This window comes from Erithacus rubecula (assembly GCF_903797595.1).
Source record: "Erithacus rubecula genome assembly, chromosome: 9".
Taxonomy (NCBI): Eukaryota; Metazoa; Chordata; class Aves; order Passeriformes; family Muscicapidae; genus Erithacus; species Erithacus rubecula.
In genome coordinates this window covers 1759895-1775640 of record NC_136660.1, presented here as the reverse complement: position 1 = coordinate 1775640, position 15746 = coordinate 1759895, and the positions used below count along the sequence as shown (strand labels likewise).

At 46.1% G+C, this 15746-nt stretch overlaps 1 protein-coding gene across 2 annotated transcripts in view; it reads left to right on the top strand.

Moving 5' to 3' along the window:
* The window catches only part of PRKG1 (protein kinase cGMP-dependent 1), a 338166-nt gene that overhangs the window by 220756 nt on the left and 101664 nt on the right, over nt 1-15746 (top strand). For both annotated transcript variants that reach the window (XM_079312518.1, XM_079312517.1), the window contains exon 5: nt 13946-14009. In XM_079312518.1, coding sequence (XP_079168644.1) covers nt 13946-14009 — 64 coding nt within the window. The remainder of the gene's footprint in view (nt 1-13945; nt 14010-15746) is intronic.

Here is a 15746-nt window from a genome sequence, read left to right as displayed (position 1 = left end):
AAAGGATTCTGTGTGTGCAGATCTCTCCTGAGTGAAATACACATCCCTTACCTGGTAATTGTTGTGTTTTGTCTCAGCAGAGCCCAGGAAAGATGAGGCACAAAGCCTTTAATATGATTACAGAGAGCTGTTTAGATGTGCATCTCATTTTGTGGAATGTCTGGAGACATGACAGGCTGCCTTCCCCACACAGGCAGTGCTTTCCCCTCATGAAAATAGAGAAATATTGGCCTAAAGATAGGCAATAATTAGCACAAAAGAAGATGTTGCAGAAAGCAGCCCCTGGCATTGTTGATAGGGGATCTTGTTCAGCTGTTGTTGAGCATGAAATCCCCACTGACTAAAATGAACTGATTTGATCACTAAATGCCCACAGATTATGAATTTGGTAAATTGATTATTTACTCTTTTGTGCCCCTAACTCCCAGTGACTCACTATGTCACAGAAAATTCTCAATGATGGGAACCACCGTGCCTGGGGCAGGGTTTGGTTCTGGAGCTGAGCAGGACAAGGGAAAGGCTTTTAATCATTGGCATTTTCCCCTTTATTGAATGGGAAGAGTTAAAATTGTGTGGACTTGAGGAAAACAGAGAATGTGGCTCCTCTTTGGGAGATTGCAGCTGTTCTCAAACTGGGAGGAAGTGCAGGAACCTGCATCAAAGTGGAGAGGAATGGAGCTCTGCCCTTTTTTCCATCTGTTTTGAGCCAAAAACTAGAGACTCGTCTGGGAGTTGAAGTTCTTTTCTCAATCTTGAGCTGCCCTGAACCTGCTGCTCAGAGTGGAATGGCTGGAATCCCTGGAAATGCTCCAGGCCAGGTTGGATGGGGCTTGGAGCACCCTGGAGGGTGGAATGTGTCCCTGCCCATGGCAAGAGTGGTATGGGATGGGCTTCCAGGTCCCTCCCAGCCCAAATCATTCCATGGATTTCTGATTCCATCACCAAGGTTGGACTCCAAAGTGGTAACCAAAGTCAATTCTAAGGTGAGAAAAGAAAGAGTTGGGAATAGGAATAGGAATTCGCTCATAGGAAAAATTAATCTGTGTGAGCAAAAGATGGGTTTTAATTTCTGTGTCTGGACTCAATTTGGAGAAGCCTCTGGGGAATCTGGAGAGGAGTTAATGACTACAATGTGCTCAATTACCTGTAAAGTTACTTTGTGCTGAGCAGACAGAAAGTAAGAGTTGGGCAGAGTGCAGTGAAAACTCTTTACAAAGAGAAAAATGAAGGAGGAGGGGAAAAACTGTGGTACCACAGGAGTCAGTGACAAGTCCAGAAAAAAAGCTGAATTTGTACAGAATCATAGAATCCCTGAAAGAATTTAGTTGGAAGGGCCTTAAAGCCCATCCAGTGCCACTCCTGCCATGTCAGGGACATCTTCCACTGTCCCAGGCTGCTCCAGTCCCATCCAGCCTGGCCTTAGACACTGCCAGGGATCCAGGGGCAGCCACAGCTGCTCTGGGCACCCTGTGCCAGGGCTGCCCACCCTCCCAGGAACAATTCCTTCCCAATATCCCATCCATCCCTGCCCTCTGGCACTGGGAAGCCCTTAGAAGGTAAAGGACAAGGGCAGCAGCTGCTTAGCTGGGTTTTCCACAGACCTGTGCATGACGAAGTCAGGGATGAGTTTCTGGGCCATAAATAAATGTGGAAGTTCTGTCCTGAGTGGGAAGAGACTTAAAACACTGATAAATGCTCATCAGAAAAGGAGTCACATGGATGATGTGGCTGCCTGGGTAGGATCACCAACAGGGAATGGTGGTTTTGGTTTGTTTTTATTTCAGGGAGTTAATTCTGTTTTCACGCAGGAGCCACGCTGTTTTAATACACAAATCCCATTTTTGAAGCAATCCTTAGTCATGCTACTAATGGGAGCACTGTCTCTTCAGCACCTTTAAAAGTTCTCTAAATGGTGCCATTTGTGCTCTGATATCTTAATGTTTTTATGTCCAGGCAGAGACCAGTCTGGTTTTCCTGCACTGAGTCCATTTGCACATCATAATGATCATTTTATGCATTTGTCCTCTCCTTGCATGGGATGAATTTTTAATGTGCAGGCAGAGGGTGACATTTTTATTGCTTTTACGGGCATCAGGAATGCATTTTAAATTCAATTATGTACTGTCTCTGGAAATACCACACAAGTGACTCGCCAATAAATACGTCTCGTGGATTACTGGAAACTAACAGGGACAGTAATCACTGGAGTGACTTCACTGGGCCAATTTTTGTCACTCCAAAAAATACAAGTTAATGCACATTAGGAGGAATAATTCAAGCTTCATATAGATGTTGATAAAGCAGCATAATTATTTCTGGAAGGAGATGTAAAGAGTTTCTGCAGCTCAAGGGAGACAAACTCACTGGGTGCCCCAGCAGTTCGATATGCAATTAGAAATCAGTGTTTTAAAGGGTAGGGGAGTCAGAAAAGGGCATTCCATGCACTGAACAAGAGCTCAAAGAACTCACAGGAGCCGTGCTGTTGAATTGAGCTGGAGATGAAGACAAATCAGGCTTAGGCTGAAGTGTCCTCAGAGGGATGGTAAAAACTCCTGAAGTTGTTAATAATTGAGCAAATTCCAGCTGACCTGCCGTGAATCACTGTTCTGTTAAGCTGCTGACAAGGAGGGGGAGCAGAACCAGCTGGCCAGAGCACACCAGGAATCAATCAGAATCTGGTTTTACAAGAAAATCCAAACCGCTGGAAAACTGGGAAGATAAAATTCAAAGGAAACTGGGATGGGCGAGTGCAGGCACACACATCCAAGGCACGGGATTTGTAATGCCTTGTGGGGGGATAAAGGGTGGTATTGAAAAGAAAACAATGACACTTGAAACATGTAATTACAGTGTAAGCACTTATGCAGAGGAGGTAAATGCAGGAGGAAGTAGCATTTGCTTCCAGGGCATGGAATAAAGGAATGGTTTGTGTTTGCAGGGATCATCTGCTCCAAACACTCCTCTGAAACAGCTTGAGCTGATCCCACCCCAGAGAAATCTGAAGGGAGCAGATGCCCTGCCCAACACAGCCTCTACTCCTCTGCAGCTGTAGGATGGAAGATGCTCCTGGATCCTCTGAGGAAACCAGGATTGCCATCCATGACCTGGATTTTCCTGCCAGGCTCATGGGATTTACCCTTCCAAACAGCATCAGGAATCCAGGACCTTCTGTTCCCCTTTGTTTCAGTTTCCAGGTTAAACTGATGTTTCAGTAAATCCCAGTCCTTCACAAAGTGTTCCCAGCACTGTCTCTGTGAGGTTCTAGATCCAAGGGACAATGGATAAAGCCCTCACTGAATTTTGGTTAGAAAAAGGTAAAAGCATCTCTTGATAAGAAAATATCCAACCTTGTGTCCTTGGCTCCCTCATAAACAGAGCTCTGCCCCACCTGGTGCTGTTCCTTCCTTTCCTTATTGCTGGAAATGGGGGAATGAGACAAAAAACTCAGTTAATGGGATTTCTAAATTCACTTCACCTGTAGATGATCTTTGCCACCTGATTCTTCCTCCCATGTGGGCAATAACCACTTTGAATCTGTATTAAGTGACAAATGTGTTATTCCAATGACACTTAATGGGATTTTTTGGGGGATGTTATTGGGAACAACCTGGTTGTTGTGTTTTAAATCAGTCCTTGTGTGCCCACTCTGGTGCTGCTGCCCTGATCTATGTGCCTGGTCCAAAACAGAGCTGTTGAACACTTGTGGACCATTAAAGGAGATTTTATACATTAATCACCCCAGAGGAGTAAACTGAGTCATCTGCAAATGTGTGGAATGATCATCAATAAATCAGGAATGACAGGGAACCAGGACTGGATTTATGGAAGTGCTTTCAACACATGTTGTTGGCTCCTTTTAACAGTATTTTGATATCTGTCAATGAGTCAGATTTTAATCTCAACTGTTTCCTTCTAAACACATTGAACAGTGGTTGTAATCAAGATGAAATGTGGCCTTGCATAAATCAATGTACAGAAAATAAAATCTACAAGTCAGCCATAATTGCATCATGGTGACCTTCTTTCAATGAAAAAATGAAATAAAGCTGACTGTCATAAATTGTATTTTAAAATCATTTTTGATGGGGTGGTGGAGCCACTGTTGGATGAGAATGGGCTCTGGGAATAGCCAGGCTCTTGGAAGATGCTCTGGGAAAAAAGGCAGGGCAGGATATCCTGGATAACAAAAACTCAGCACCAAAGCTGGGTTCATTCCTTTTGGATCCATCTTCCCTGTCTTTTCCCCTTCTCTGACCTCCTCATGGGCTAATTTGGGGTCAGGTTTCCCTTCTGTTTGCTTCATGTCTGCCATAGAAATAATGGAATTCTGTCCTGCCTTTTATTATTGCTCTGTCCAAATATTAACCAAGGAGCCCACAGGTATTCCCAACCACTCCAGCTTCAGGATTGTCTTCATCACTTTTGGAACAGGACAAGATGAAAAGGTTTGGAGGTTCCACCATGGGCTGAGGAAATGACAGAGCAGGGTGCCAGCAGAATTCCCTTTCTGGGATACAGACATAACTCCAGCATGTGCTGACCTTCTGCCATCTGTTAAACAGCAATTGGTTAAACAAATTGGTGAAATTTAGTGAAGTTTTCATGTTGCAGTGGAGAAAATAATGGAAAAAAGGAAATGCTGGAGAGAGCAAAATGAATCATCTGTTGGGATTCCAGCAGGGATGGATGCAATGCATGTTGGATCCAAAGGAAAAGTCCCCAGGAATTTCCATCTAATGGCAGGACAGGGGCTGTTCCATGGGGCAAGTGACTCATGGCTGGTCAGTCCTGCTGGTGACCACTGACCAGAAGATTCCTCCCCTTTTCCAAACTGCTTTGGACTTGGAATGTTGCACTTTCCCCTCATGGATCATCTGAACCCAAGATTCTACAGTTGGAAGCTTGAATATCCTGCTCCCAACAGGACTGGGATGAGCCTTGGTGTAGGATCAAGAATCGGGATAGGATTTGGGATCACTATCCCCAGATGGGCTGTGCTGGGAGAGGAAGCCAAGACTGGGATGAGCCAGTAGGATCAAGAATAGAGGGCTGGATTTGGGATCACCAGCCTGGGAGAGGAAGCTGAGAGGGTTTGACAGCAGCAGAACAGAATTGTATGGAATTATTGCAATTGGCTTCCCAGCACAGAATGTTTTTTTGTTTATTTTGTTGTTGTTGTTGTTTTTTTATTGCCCATTGTGCTGCTTGCCTGTCTCTAAAATTCCCAATATTATCTTTTCATAAACAATTGGATTTTCAAGCAGTGTGTGGAATCTGTCAGACTTTATTTGATTATTTCTCCAATATAGCTCAGGCCCCTTGAAAATCCTCAACCTTTAATTCATTTCCAGCTGCAGAGGCTTTGCTGTGCATAGGAAATTTTGGTCTCCAAGATGTAAAGGGAGAATCAAGAGTGTTGTAAAATCTGGGATTAAATCATCCTTCTCCTTCCTTTAATTTAATAAAGGACTCAGGCTTATCCTGAAGAAAGGGATGTCCCAGCTAAGGCTTTAGAGGTACTTTAAAGGTGTTTGGGGTTGTGTGCAGGTAATAAATCACAAGGAAGGGGGTTTTGCCCAGTCATGGATTGGGATCAGAGAATTGGGCTGGTTGGGATGTCCTGGGGGTGTTGCTGGGGTTCCCTGGGGTTGGCACAGCACTGCTTGTTTGTGGGAATGTCTCAAATGCCTCTGGGGTGGGTTTTCATGGAGCCAATCCCAGGATTTTATCACAGTGTGGTTATGCTGGGTTCTCACCATGAAAGAAACAAAATTCTTTGGATTTTGGTATCATTTTTTGGCTTATTTCTCTGGGGGTGACTAAGTCATTCTTGGAAGTCTGTTCTCATTGGTGATCTCAGAAATGATCCTCTGGTGATCACTCAGAAGGGATTTTCTTTGGAGTTGTCCCTCCATAAATCATCTCAGATGTATCAGCCAGAGTGAGGAGCTCAAGGTTCTCCCACACCCAGTGTCTGGGATTTGGTGATGCTACCAACCACAGGGTCACCCCTGCTAAATCCCAACCTAGGAATGTGTTGGGCAGGGTATCCATGTTTTTAACTCCTTCTCATAGTAACTAAAACCAAAGAAAGGTAGATATGTAGGTGTTTTAATGCTTTGTGAATTGTGAAGACTTACTCAACAACTGTATCAAGGAGCAATTAAAAAAAAAAAAATTAAATATTACACAGGATCCCAGGCTGGCTCGTCCTGAAGGGAGCTCAGTGGCACCTGGTGGCACCTCCCAGAGCCCAGGGCACAGCCCTGTGTGCACACAGCTCTGAACAGCCCCAGGGAGGAGAGCCCAGAGGCTCTGTGGGCAATCTGCTCAGGGCTGGCACTGCCCAGGGCAGAAGTTGTGCCTCCTGTGCAGGGGAATTGCTCCCTGCTCCTTTCAGGTCCCTTTGCTTTGGGGAAGTTCCCCAGGAGAACATGAAAAACCAGTGATTCAGGGAATGTTAAAAACATTTACAGCTTATGTTTCTTTTGTATACATGTAATTCTGGAGGCAGAAAATGATGGTGATCTCTGTGAGATGTTCATTTAATGGGGGTGGTTAAAGGAGGACACAGAGTTCCAGCAGCAAACAGGGCTGTGCTTAGAAAGGGTGTCAATGACTCCATGAAAAAGAGATGATTATGAAGCTGTCAAGTGCAGCAGAGATCTCTTAGACACAAGATTCCTGCCTTTATTCAATCTTGGATATGATGTAAATACCCAATTTAGAGGAAAGAGAGACAACAGACTGTGCATGCCAATGCCACTTGTCCCTTATTTACACTCCCTGTGATTTTGACACATTGACTAGTGTTAAGAGTCTCTTTTGAGGCACACGATGAAATCAGTCCCCAAAACCTTTTTGTTTCTACCTTGTGTGAGGTAATGGTCTTTGCTGGACTTCATTCTGGTTCTCCAGGGTTGCAAGGCCAGGTTGGATGGGGTTTGGGACAAGCTGGGATAGTGGAAGGTGTCCCTGCCCATGGCACAGGGTGGCACTGGAGGAGCTGCAAGGTCCCTCCCAACCCAAAACATCCTGGGATTCTGTGGTTCAGTCAAGAAGCAGTAAATTGGCTTGGTGCGCCCAGTCTGGCTGGGTCTGTCCAGAGGCTGAAGGCTGAGCTTTCATTTCCCATGAAATGCCCTAGACAAAAGGGAAAAAATGCAGGAGAGAAACTGACAGCAAACTGTTTTGAAGAGGTAATTACAGTGCAAGCCAAAGACAATTTAATTTCGGCTGAACTGCAAATGCAGGATCATAAAATCAGTGTTCAGGGCTGTGAGGCTTTGCATGACAGCTTTTATCTTTAATCACCAGTGTATTTATATCAAACACAGTGTGGCCAGATGGATCAGGGCAGTGATTGTCCCTCTGGGCTGGCCCTGCTGAGGGACCTCGGGGGCTGTGTCCAGTGCTGGAGGGGCTGGAGCGTGTCCAGGGAAGCGAACAGAGCTGGGGAAGGGGCTGGAGCTCCAGGAGAGGCTGAGGGAGCTGGGAAAGGGGCTCAGCCTGGAGCAAAGGAGGCTCAGGGGGGACCTTGTGGCTCTGCACAACTCCCTGCCAGGAGGGGACAGCCAGGGGGGGTCGGGCTGTGCTGCCAGGGAACAGGGACAGGACAAGGGGAAACGGCCTCAAGCTGTGCCAGGGGAGGCTCAGCTTGGACATTGGGAGGAATTTCTGCATGGAAAGGGTGCTCAGGCCTTGGCAGGGGCTGCCCAGGGAGGTTTGGAGTGCCCATCCCTGGAGGTGTCCAAGGAAGGGCTGGAGGTGGCACTCAGTGCTCTGGGCTGGGGACAAGGTGGGCACTGGGCACAGCTTGGGCTCCATGGGCTGGGAGGGATTTTCCAGCCTCAGGGATCCTGGATTCTGTGATACAACATTGTTGGAAAAGCTGGGTGAGTTGGAAGCTGGTAGCTTGTTCTTTGGGGCTGCAGGTAGAATTTGATTTGCAAATATGAAGAAATACCACCTGCTAGACCCAAAATTATCCCATAACATCCTTCAAGGGTTCCAGCAGGAGCAGGTTCCCTATGTAAGGTGGCTCAGGAGCAGCAGAGTGAATCCTGTGCCTGAAGATGAGCAACCTGAACTGTGCCTGCCCAAAGTTCCCTGAGGTTCCCAGAGTGGCTGCTGCTTCTGTTGAGTCTTTGTAGCTTAGGGAGCAATTGTCTTTTTCAAGATGAATCATCCTGAGTGAATTCATGTGTAATGGGAGGAGGGGGTTCATATACCTGCTAATTACTCTCCCTCCCTTTCGTGCTGACAGCAACAATGGAACTTTTCTTTTAAACCAGTCCCATCTCCCCAGCTCTGCCAAAGGAGATGCAGTGGGAGGACTCTCTGTGACAATGAACCCTGTCAGGGATTGACAGCAGCAAGGCAAAATACTCCTCCAGAGTTCCTGCTCTGCCTGTTGAACACAAACAGAGCCTGGGCCCAAACAGAGTCCCTGGAAGTGTTCAAAAAGCAGAGATGTGGTGGAGAGGGGCCTGGGTTAGTGATGGACATGGCAGTGTTGGGCTCTGGTCTTGGAGGTCTCTCCAGCCTTTGTGATTCTGATCATTTCATGTTCCCCTCAGGGAAACTGGGAGTCCTGGTCCCTTGGTATCAGAAGATCCCTTGCAATCCTTGGTATCCTTTCAGCACAAGAGAGAAAAATGCAATTCTTAGTACTTGCTTTACTTCAATATTTGCTCATCAGGGATGGGATCAGTTCTACTTCTCTCCCATTTTCCTATGTAGTAGGGCTTAGGATATAACCAGATCCCTGAAAACAAATGTCCCACAACCTCCTGTCAGGATTTTATTTCCCTGATAAGGGCTGTGTAATGAGTGGCAGAGCACTCAGACTGTATCTGTTCCATTTTCACCCTCTCTAAAATGAGTAATTGTGGATTGTTTAGTGCCTGTGTGGCTTTAGCACAGCAGACAAATCATCTGCAGCACCTGCAGAGCAAATCTCTTCCTTCCTTCTGAGAGTTCTGTTCCATGAGGTGCAAGTGAAATTAATGGGAATGTGAGTAGCTGCCACCCTCCCTGTCCTTTCCTACTGGTTCTCTAATATTCTTTGAACTTTTCTGGGCCCTCACAACCAGAGAGTGCTGGAGGGGCTGGAGCATGTCCAGGGAAAGCAACAAAGCTAGGGAAAGGTTCAGGTTGGACATTGGGAGGAATTTCTGCATGGAAAGGGTGCTCAGGCCTTGGCAGGGGCTGCCCAGGGAGGTTTGGAGTGCCCATCCCTGGAGGTGTCCAAGGAAGGGCTGCAGGTGGCACTCAGGGCTCTGGTCTGGGGACAAGGTAGGCACTGGGCACAGCTTGGGCTCCATGGGCTGGGAGGGATTTTCCCATCTCAGCAATTCCATGAATCCAAGAAAAACATATGGGAAATAGCTACAGGAAAACCAGCCTTGACTTCACAATTACCTGTGTGACTGGGGAAGGACTGAGATTTTTGGAGAAATAGATACACCTTTCCTGAATTTAATTTCTGCTGCTTCTCTTGTGGGTATTATGAATGAAAATAACCAGCAGTTGATCCTCTACATAATATTTATTAATCTGACAGAAAAGATGAATGATTTTGTTGCAGCAGTTTGCAACACAAAATGAATGTACCTGTGAGGCACAGAGTGCCCAGAGCAGCTGCGGCTGCCCCTGGATCCCTGGCAGTGTCCAAGGCCAGGTTGGAAAGATCTTGGAGCAACCTGGGACAGTGGAAGGTGTCCCTGCCCATGGCAGGGGTGGCACTGGATGGGCATTAAGGTCCCTTCCAACCCCAGCCACTCTGATTCTATGAAATTATGCCAGGACCATGGTCCCAACAGAGCCAGCATTCCCTCCCTGACACAAATGGGAGCCCAGTGGGAGGCTGCCTATACAGCTTGAGTTGTCCAAAATACCATCTTTTGGTGCTATCCCAAATCAAGGATCAGCTTGGGCTGATCAAATGTAACCTCAGTTCTTTTGGAGCTGAGACAGAGCTGCAGGAGCATCCCAAGTGTGCTAAGCAAGAACATTTGCATTTTTCAGCCTTCATTTCAGGGTGCCAGAAAAGAAGTTCCAAGAAACTCAGCCTAAATTTCCTTTTACTGGAGTGTTGGAGTCTGGAGCTCTGCTTACCCAAGGCACAGAGCAGTGACAACAACTGCTCAACAACTGTGATGGTGCCAAGCAGCAATAAAAGGGAGAGGTTTTGTTCCAGGCTTAACCCAGGAGAAACATCTGCCAGCGTCCTGGGTGAGCACCCTCACTGAACAGCCTTCAAAAGTTTGGGAATGCTTCTTGAAAGGGATTTAGGGAGTGAATGGAGTTGAGGGAGTTGCTTTTATGTGCTGGAGGCAGAGCAGAGCCAGGAGCCCTGCGAGCTGTGTGTGTGTCAGAAGATAAATGTCCTGTAGAGTTTGGCAGCTGGTGCTGGGCACGTTGAGCTCTCTGGGAAAATGTATCATGTTTGGAGCCAGGCAGAATCCAGACAGGGAGCAGTTCCCCACGGGAAATTCTGCTGGGTCCAGGAGCTGCCATCCCTACACAATGTTCTGTGGCTGAGCAGTGGGGAATGCAGCCAGGAAAATGTCCCCCCTCATCCTGGTCCCTGTGATGGCAGTGGCACTCTCCTGATAAAATGCTGTTTGTGGATGGATTAAAATCATCCAGTTTATTGCATTTGCTGTTAAAACTCAAATCCGTGGAGCTAGGGGCCTGCTTTGCCTCCTTGCTTGGTGTCTCTGTAGGGTGGCCTGGATCCTCCTGTGGATCCTGGGCTGTACTTTGGCAGGGGATCCTAGCAAATAGGATTAAATAATTTGGTATCCATTCTTTTTAACAGCCCTATCACCTTCAAGAGCTTAGAGGAGCAGAGGGTCTGCAGGTGAGCAGGTGGTCAGTTGTGGATAGTTGTATTCCATCCCCAGTTGGATTCCATAACCTCATCCAGGGAGTGGATTCAGGGCAGGTGGAAAAATCACTCAAGTGGAATAAGAAGTAGCTGGAGAAGTCCCTTGTAAGGACTGGGTAAGCAGAGTAGAAGGAGCCTCATTGTGCTGGGACAGGCTGCTCTTGGTTTCTTCACAATCATTAAACTGGAAAGCACTTCCAAGATCATCAACTCCAGCTTTTCCCAGGCAAAGTGGAAGATGGTTGTGGAAAAAGAGGAACAAGTGAAATCCTTCACTTGTGCTGCAGGCAGAGGGAAAGGTCACAATTTTCCACCTTTGTTGAGGACTGTCAGTGTTTTGCTAGCTGTAGCATTGTTACTGTCTGGACTGGATGTTTAAAAAAATGATTGATGGGATTTAAGGAGCAATGGGAGGAGAACTTGGAGAAAGGCTGGTTTGGTTTGACTCTGCTTTATTGGGCAGAACAATTGTTCCTTGAGCACCTGGAAAAGTGTTTGCTGCAATTTCTTCTACCCTAAGTTCATCCCAGCTCAGGGGCTGAATGTTTGCCCTTCTGTGGTTTCAGCCTTTTTCACACAGTTGTAGAAAGGAAAGTGCAATTTTCCTGCCTCTTGCTGTGATGATCAAAGATTCTCTGGGAGGTTTTCTGCTCCCATTTGCCTCTGTCCCATGGGTATTCCCACTTGGAGCAATTTGCAGCTCAGCTGTTTTGCTCAAGGCTCTCCCTGGAGACCTGAGGCTTCCTTTGCCTTTCAGGGTAAGTTCCCACCTGGAAATAATCATGGAAACACTCCTTTTGTACATAAGTCCTTCAATAATCCAGGCAGTTCTTGGAGGGAATCAGGGCTCTGTTTTATGAATCCATTTAATATTGTCCTGTGGAGAACAGAGGTAGATTTTTATTGACCTGGAGAATCAAGTATTGCTCTCTTCTTATCAAAGAAACTCAAATATTTGGCTGTTTTGTCACTTCTGGTTGTTCAGGGGAATTCTGGCCTGCCATAAACCCTCCTAAATCTGGGATATTAATGATGTAATTCCATGATGTGTTTGTTTTGTCAACAAATTGCTTTTCCTGTCATTTGCTCTATTGCAGAGTTGAAGTTTTAGGCTTTTCTCATGGTTGGAATTTGTTAAGAACTTAGGGTCTATTTCCCTTTTTTTATGAATTTCTTTTATTTTTTTTGGTCTATAATAGATGTCTAATTACCCTCCCTTGGATTTCACAGGCATAACTATCCATTAAAAATGCTCTGTGGTGGGCTCCCTCCCAATCTGGGTGTTAAAAGGTGCAACCACACTAAAATCTGACCACTTATCCAAGGATGTTATCTTCTCCTATAAGTTCATTCCCCATTTGGGAATGCTGGAATCGATGTAATGAACTTTTATTTTATGCTAGGCTTGGCGATCACAGAATTCCTGACCTGTTGTTTGCTTCCTTCTGTGGGCCCACGTGCTCCCAGTAATAAAAGGGCTCTTCCTAAGGAAAAAAAGCTGTTATTGAGAGCAGGAAAGGTGATAGTTCTCTGCATTTATCTGACCAGGTTTATCTTGTTATCCTTAAATAGATTCAACTGAAACGACCTTTTTTATCTTTTTTTTTTTTTTTTTTTTAATTAAAAAGGATAAATGATAAGAGAGTAATTTAGGTTGGAAAAGACATTACAGATCAAGCCCAGCTGTTCCCTCAGCACTGTTGAGCCCCACACTGACCCATATCCCCAAGTTTCATTGCTGTTTAACCTTTTCAGGAATGCTGATTCCAGCTGGGCAGTCCCTGCCAAGGCCTGAGCACCCTTTCCATGCAGAAATTCCTCCCAATGTCCAAGCTGAGCCTCCCCTGGCACAGCTTGAGGCCGTTTCCCCTTGTCCTGTCCCTGTTCCCTGGCAGCACAGCCCGACCCCCCCTGGCTGTCCCCTCCTGGCAGGGAGTTGTGCAGAGCCACAAGGTCCCCCCTGAGCCTCCTTTTCTCCTTAAATCCCATCCACTCCCACCCCCTGCCATGTCAGGGACACCTTCCACTGTCCCAGGCTGCTCCAGCCCCATCCAGCCTGGCCTTGGACACTGCCAGGAATCCAGGGGCAGCCACACCTTCTCTGGCCATGATGCATTTTGGGTTAAATTTTTGTCATGTCTGTGTGTTTCCTTCAGCATCACCTGTGAATATTGATGGATCTCAGGTTTTTATGGAAAAGGGAGGATGAGAAACCAGGATACTGCAAATCCCAGGCTGGCTGAGAATGGGAGGGATCTGGGGATCCTCTGGTTCAGGTTGCCCTGCACCATGTCCTGATGGCTTGGAGAGAAATGTCTCTCCAAGACAGACAATTCCACAGTCTCCCTGGGTGGACTGTAAGGCACTGGAGATACAGGATACTCCCTGGAGGTTTGGAGACCCAAACTTGTGTCCCCCATCCTGCTCCATACTGATTTAGGTGCAGTCCTGTGGACTCTGGGTCAGGGGGCTCCTCATGGCTGCATCACCTCCTCATCCCAGCCTGGCCTGGGCAGCCTTTGTGGAGGGAATTGCTGCCAAACAAGTGACAAAGATGCCTTTTTAGCCAAAGAAAAACCATAAATTTGATTGTAAAACCAGCAGGGAAGTGTTCAGAAACTCCCTGAGGGTTTGGATGGTGTCTCAGTGCTGCAGAGCTCTGTGCTCTGCCCATCCAGGTGTGGTTTCACTCTTTTATCTGGGGCTGCTTGGAGCTGATCTTCGTGCCCATTTTTATGTTGCATTTTATTTCTGGGGGCTGAAGCAGGCCAGGGAGGAATATGACAGAGTGGGTTTGTGGCACACAGGAATTCCAATGGATCCCTAGTTGATTCCAGCTTTAGGGGTGGCTCTCCAGAGGTTTATTCCAGTGGTCTCCCATCATCAAATCTATCTTGGCTGCTAGAAAAGGAGCAGCTTTCCATGATATATTTTTCCTGTTCAGCCCCAGAGCATGAAGGAAAAATCTCTGGGAGACAGAGGGGGGGAAAGCAGCTGGATCTGTGCCCTGTGTAAAGGGATCCATTAATCAAGGTTTCCTTTGCATTGCAGTGTTCCCACATTCCAGAGCCTTCCAGAGGAGATCCTCAGCAAGCTTGCAGATGTCCTGGAAGAGGTAAGTGCTTTGAAGACTGGGAATTCATGAGCTCAGAACATTCTGCTGGTGATGTCCAGCCTCTTCTTTTTCTCCAAAGTTTGGCAGCCACTGAGGATGTGAGAGGAGTTGTGGGGAAAATAAATCCAGTTTTGGACAGGGTTTATATAAATTTTAATTGAATTTTTGTCCAACGAGGGGGTGAACCCATCATTTTCTGTGGTATCCAGGAGGGGATGAGCTTCTCCAGCCTTGGGTGAGTTGTAGGGAGGAGGGGAATGTGAAACCTGGTATCATTTCAGATTTCATGGGACATTTATGCTGGAGCTGTTGTGGAAAAGGTGCTCTGGGAAGAGTTCCAGCAGTGTTGAGGTGTTGGGATGGAGTTGGGCTTTGCCTGCCTGGCTGTAACTGGAGTCTCATTAGGGTCAGTCTTTTAATAATGTCTATTTAAAGCAACAAAGAAATCACCCACAAAACACTAACCAGAAAAAAAAAAAACAACAAACCACAAAAAACCACAAACCCCCTAAAATGCAACAATACCTCACCTGCACCCTACCAAAAAACCCCCAAACCCCCCCAGCCTTGCCCCATAGGGATGTAAAATATTTGGGTCACATCACAGTTTCTCCCATATTTTATTCCCATGATTCTCCCTTCTGGGCCTGAGGAATTCAATATCCCAGAAAGTCATTAACAAACCCTTCCAAAAGGTGATTTAAGTCCAGGAAATGTGTGTGTGGCAGTAATTTATTTCATTACTGCTCGCTTGTCTTCATCCACCCCTCTCCATCAGGGAAGATGTTCCCTTGAATTTGGAAGAAAAGTGCTGCTGACATCAGAGTTGATTTAAATTCTTTTTTTTTCCTTTTTTTTTTTTTTTTTTTTCCTGAGCTTTGCTGGGGTGTTGTTCCTTCTTTGCCTTTTTATTTAGTGCCCAGATAAATTGTGTGGCTCCAACAAATCAGCTGTTTGTCACCCCGAATAATTGCATAGTCAGAGATAAGCTTTATTCCCTTTACTGCCAGGGAATGCTCTGATTTAGGGAAAAAAAAGAATATGAATTCCCTCTGCCATAAATTCCATCTGCCTATCTCAAATCCCCACTGCCAACCAGTATTTGCTTGGATCACATCACCAGCATTAAGCTCCTTATCAAGAGTTAAAGAGGGGAATAAAGTCCATAAAACTTTTCCAGAAACACTTAAAGCTTTGTGGCAGGGAAAAAAAAAAAATCTTAATAAGTATCAGTGAAGAAATGAAGTATGAAAGCAGCATTTGTGGGAAATAAATCTGGATTTTTAGGGTAGATGCTCCCAGTTTCCTGTTTGGAATCAGTGTTATTTCCTCTGGGTTTGTCTTGGATTGAATAGGCTGTGTTTTGCATAAATTAAAAATAAAAAGCCACTCTCAGATCTGTGTATTTAGATATAAACTCCCACCTGGCTACAGCCCCCTTTCCATAGGTTACACCTCTGAAGTATTGGAAAACCCCTCTGCATCTTGGGATTGTTAATATCACATGGAAAAATGTCTGGTGACTCACATAGGGATTATCTGAGAGGCACCAACATTGCCAATAATTTCAGTCTTTATGGATAATTTCATTTAGCAAATGGAATTAAAATCCTGAAGGGAGCAGGATGGGGAGTTCCTGGCATGGCTGAGGAGTGGGCCAAGTTTTTGGGGGCATGGGCAGCACTCTGAGATCTGGGCTGGCATTCCCTCCTTTCCCTCATTTCCCCAGTTCATGTT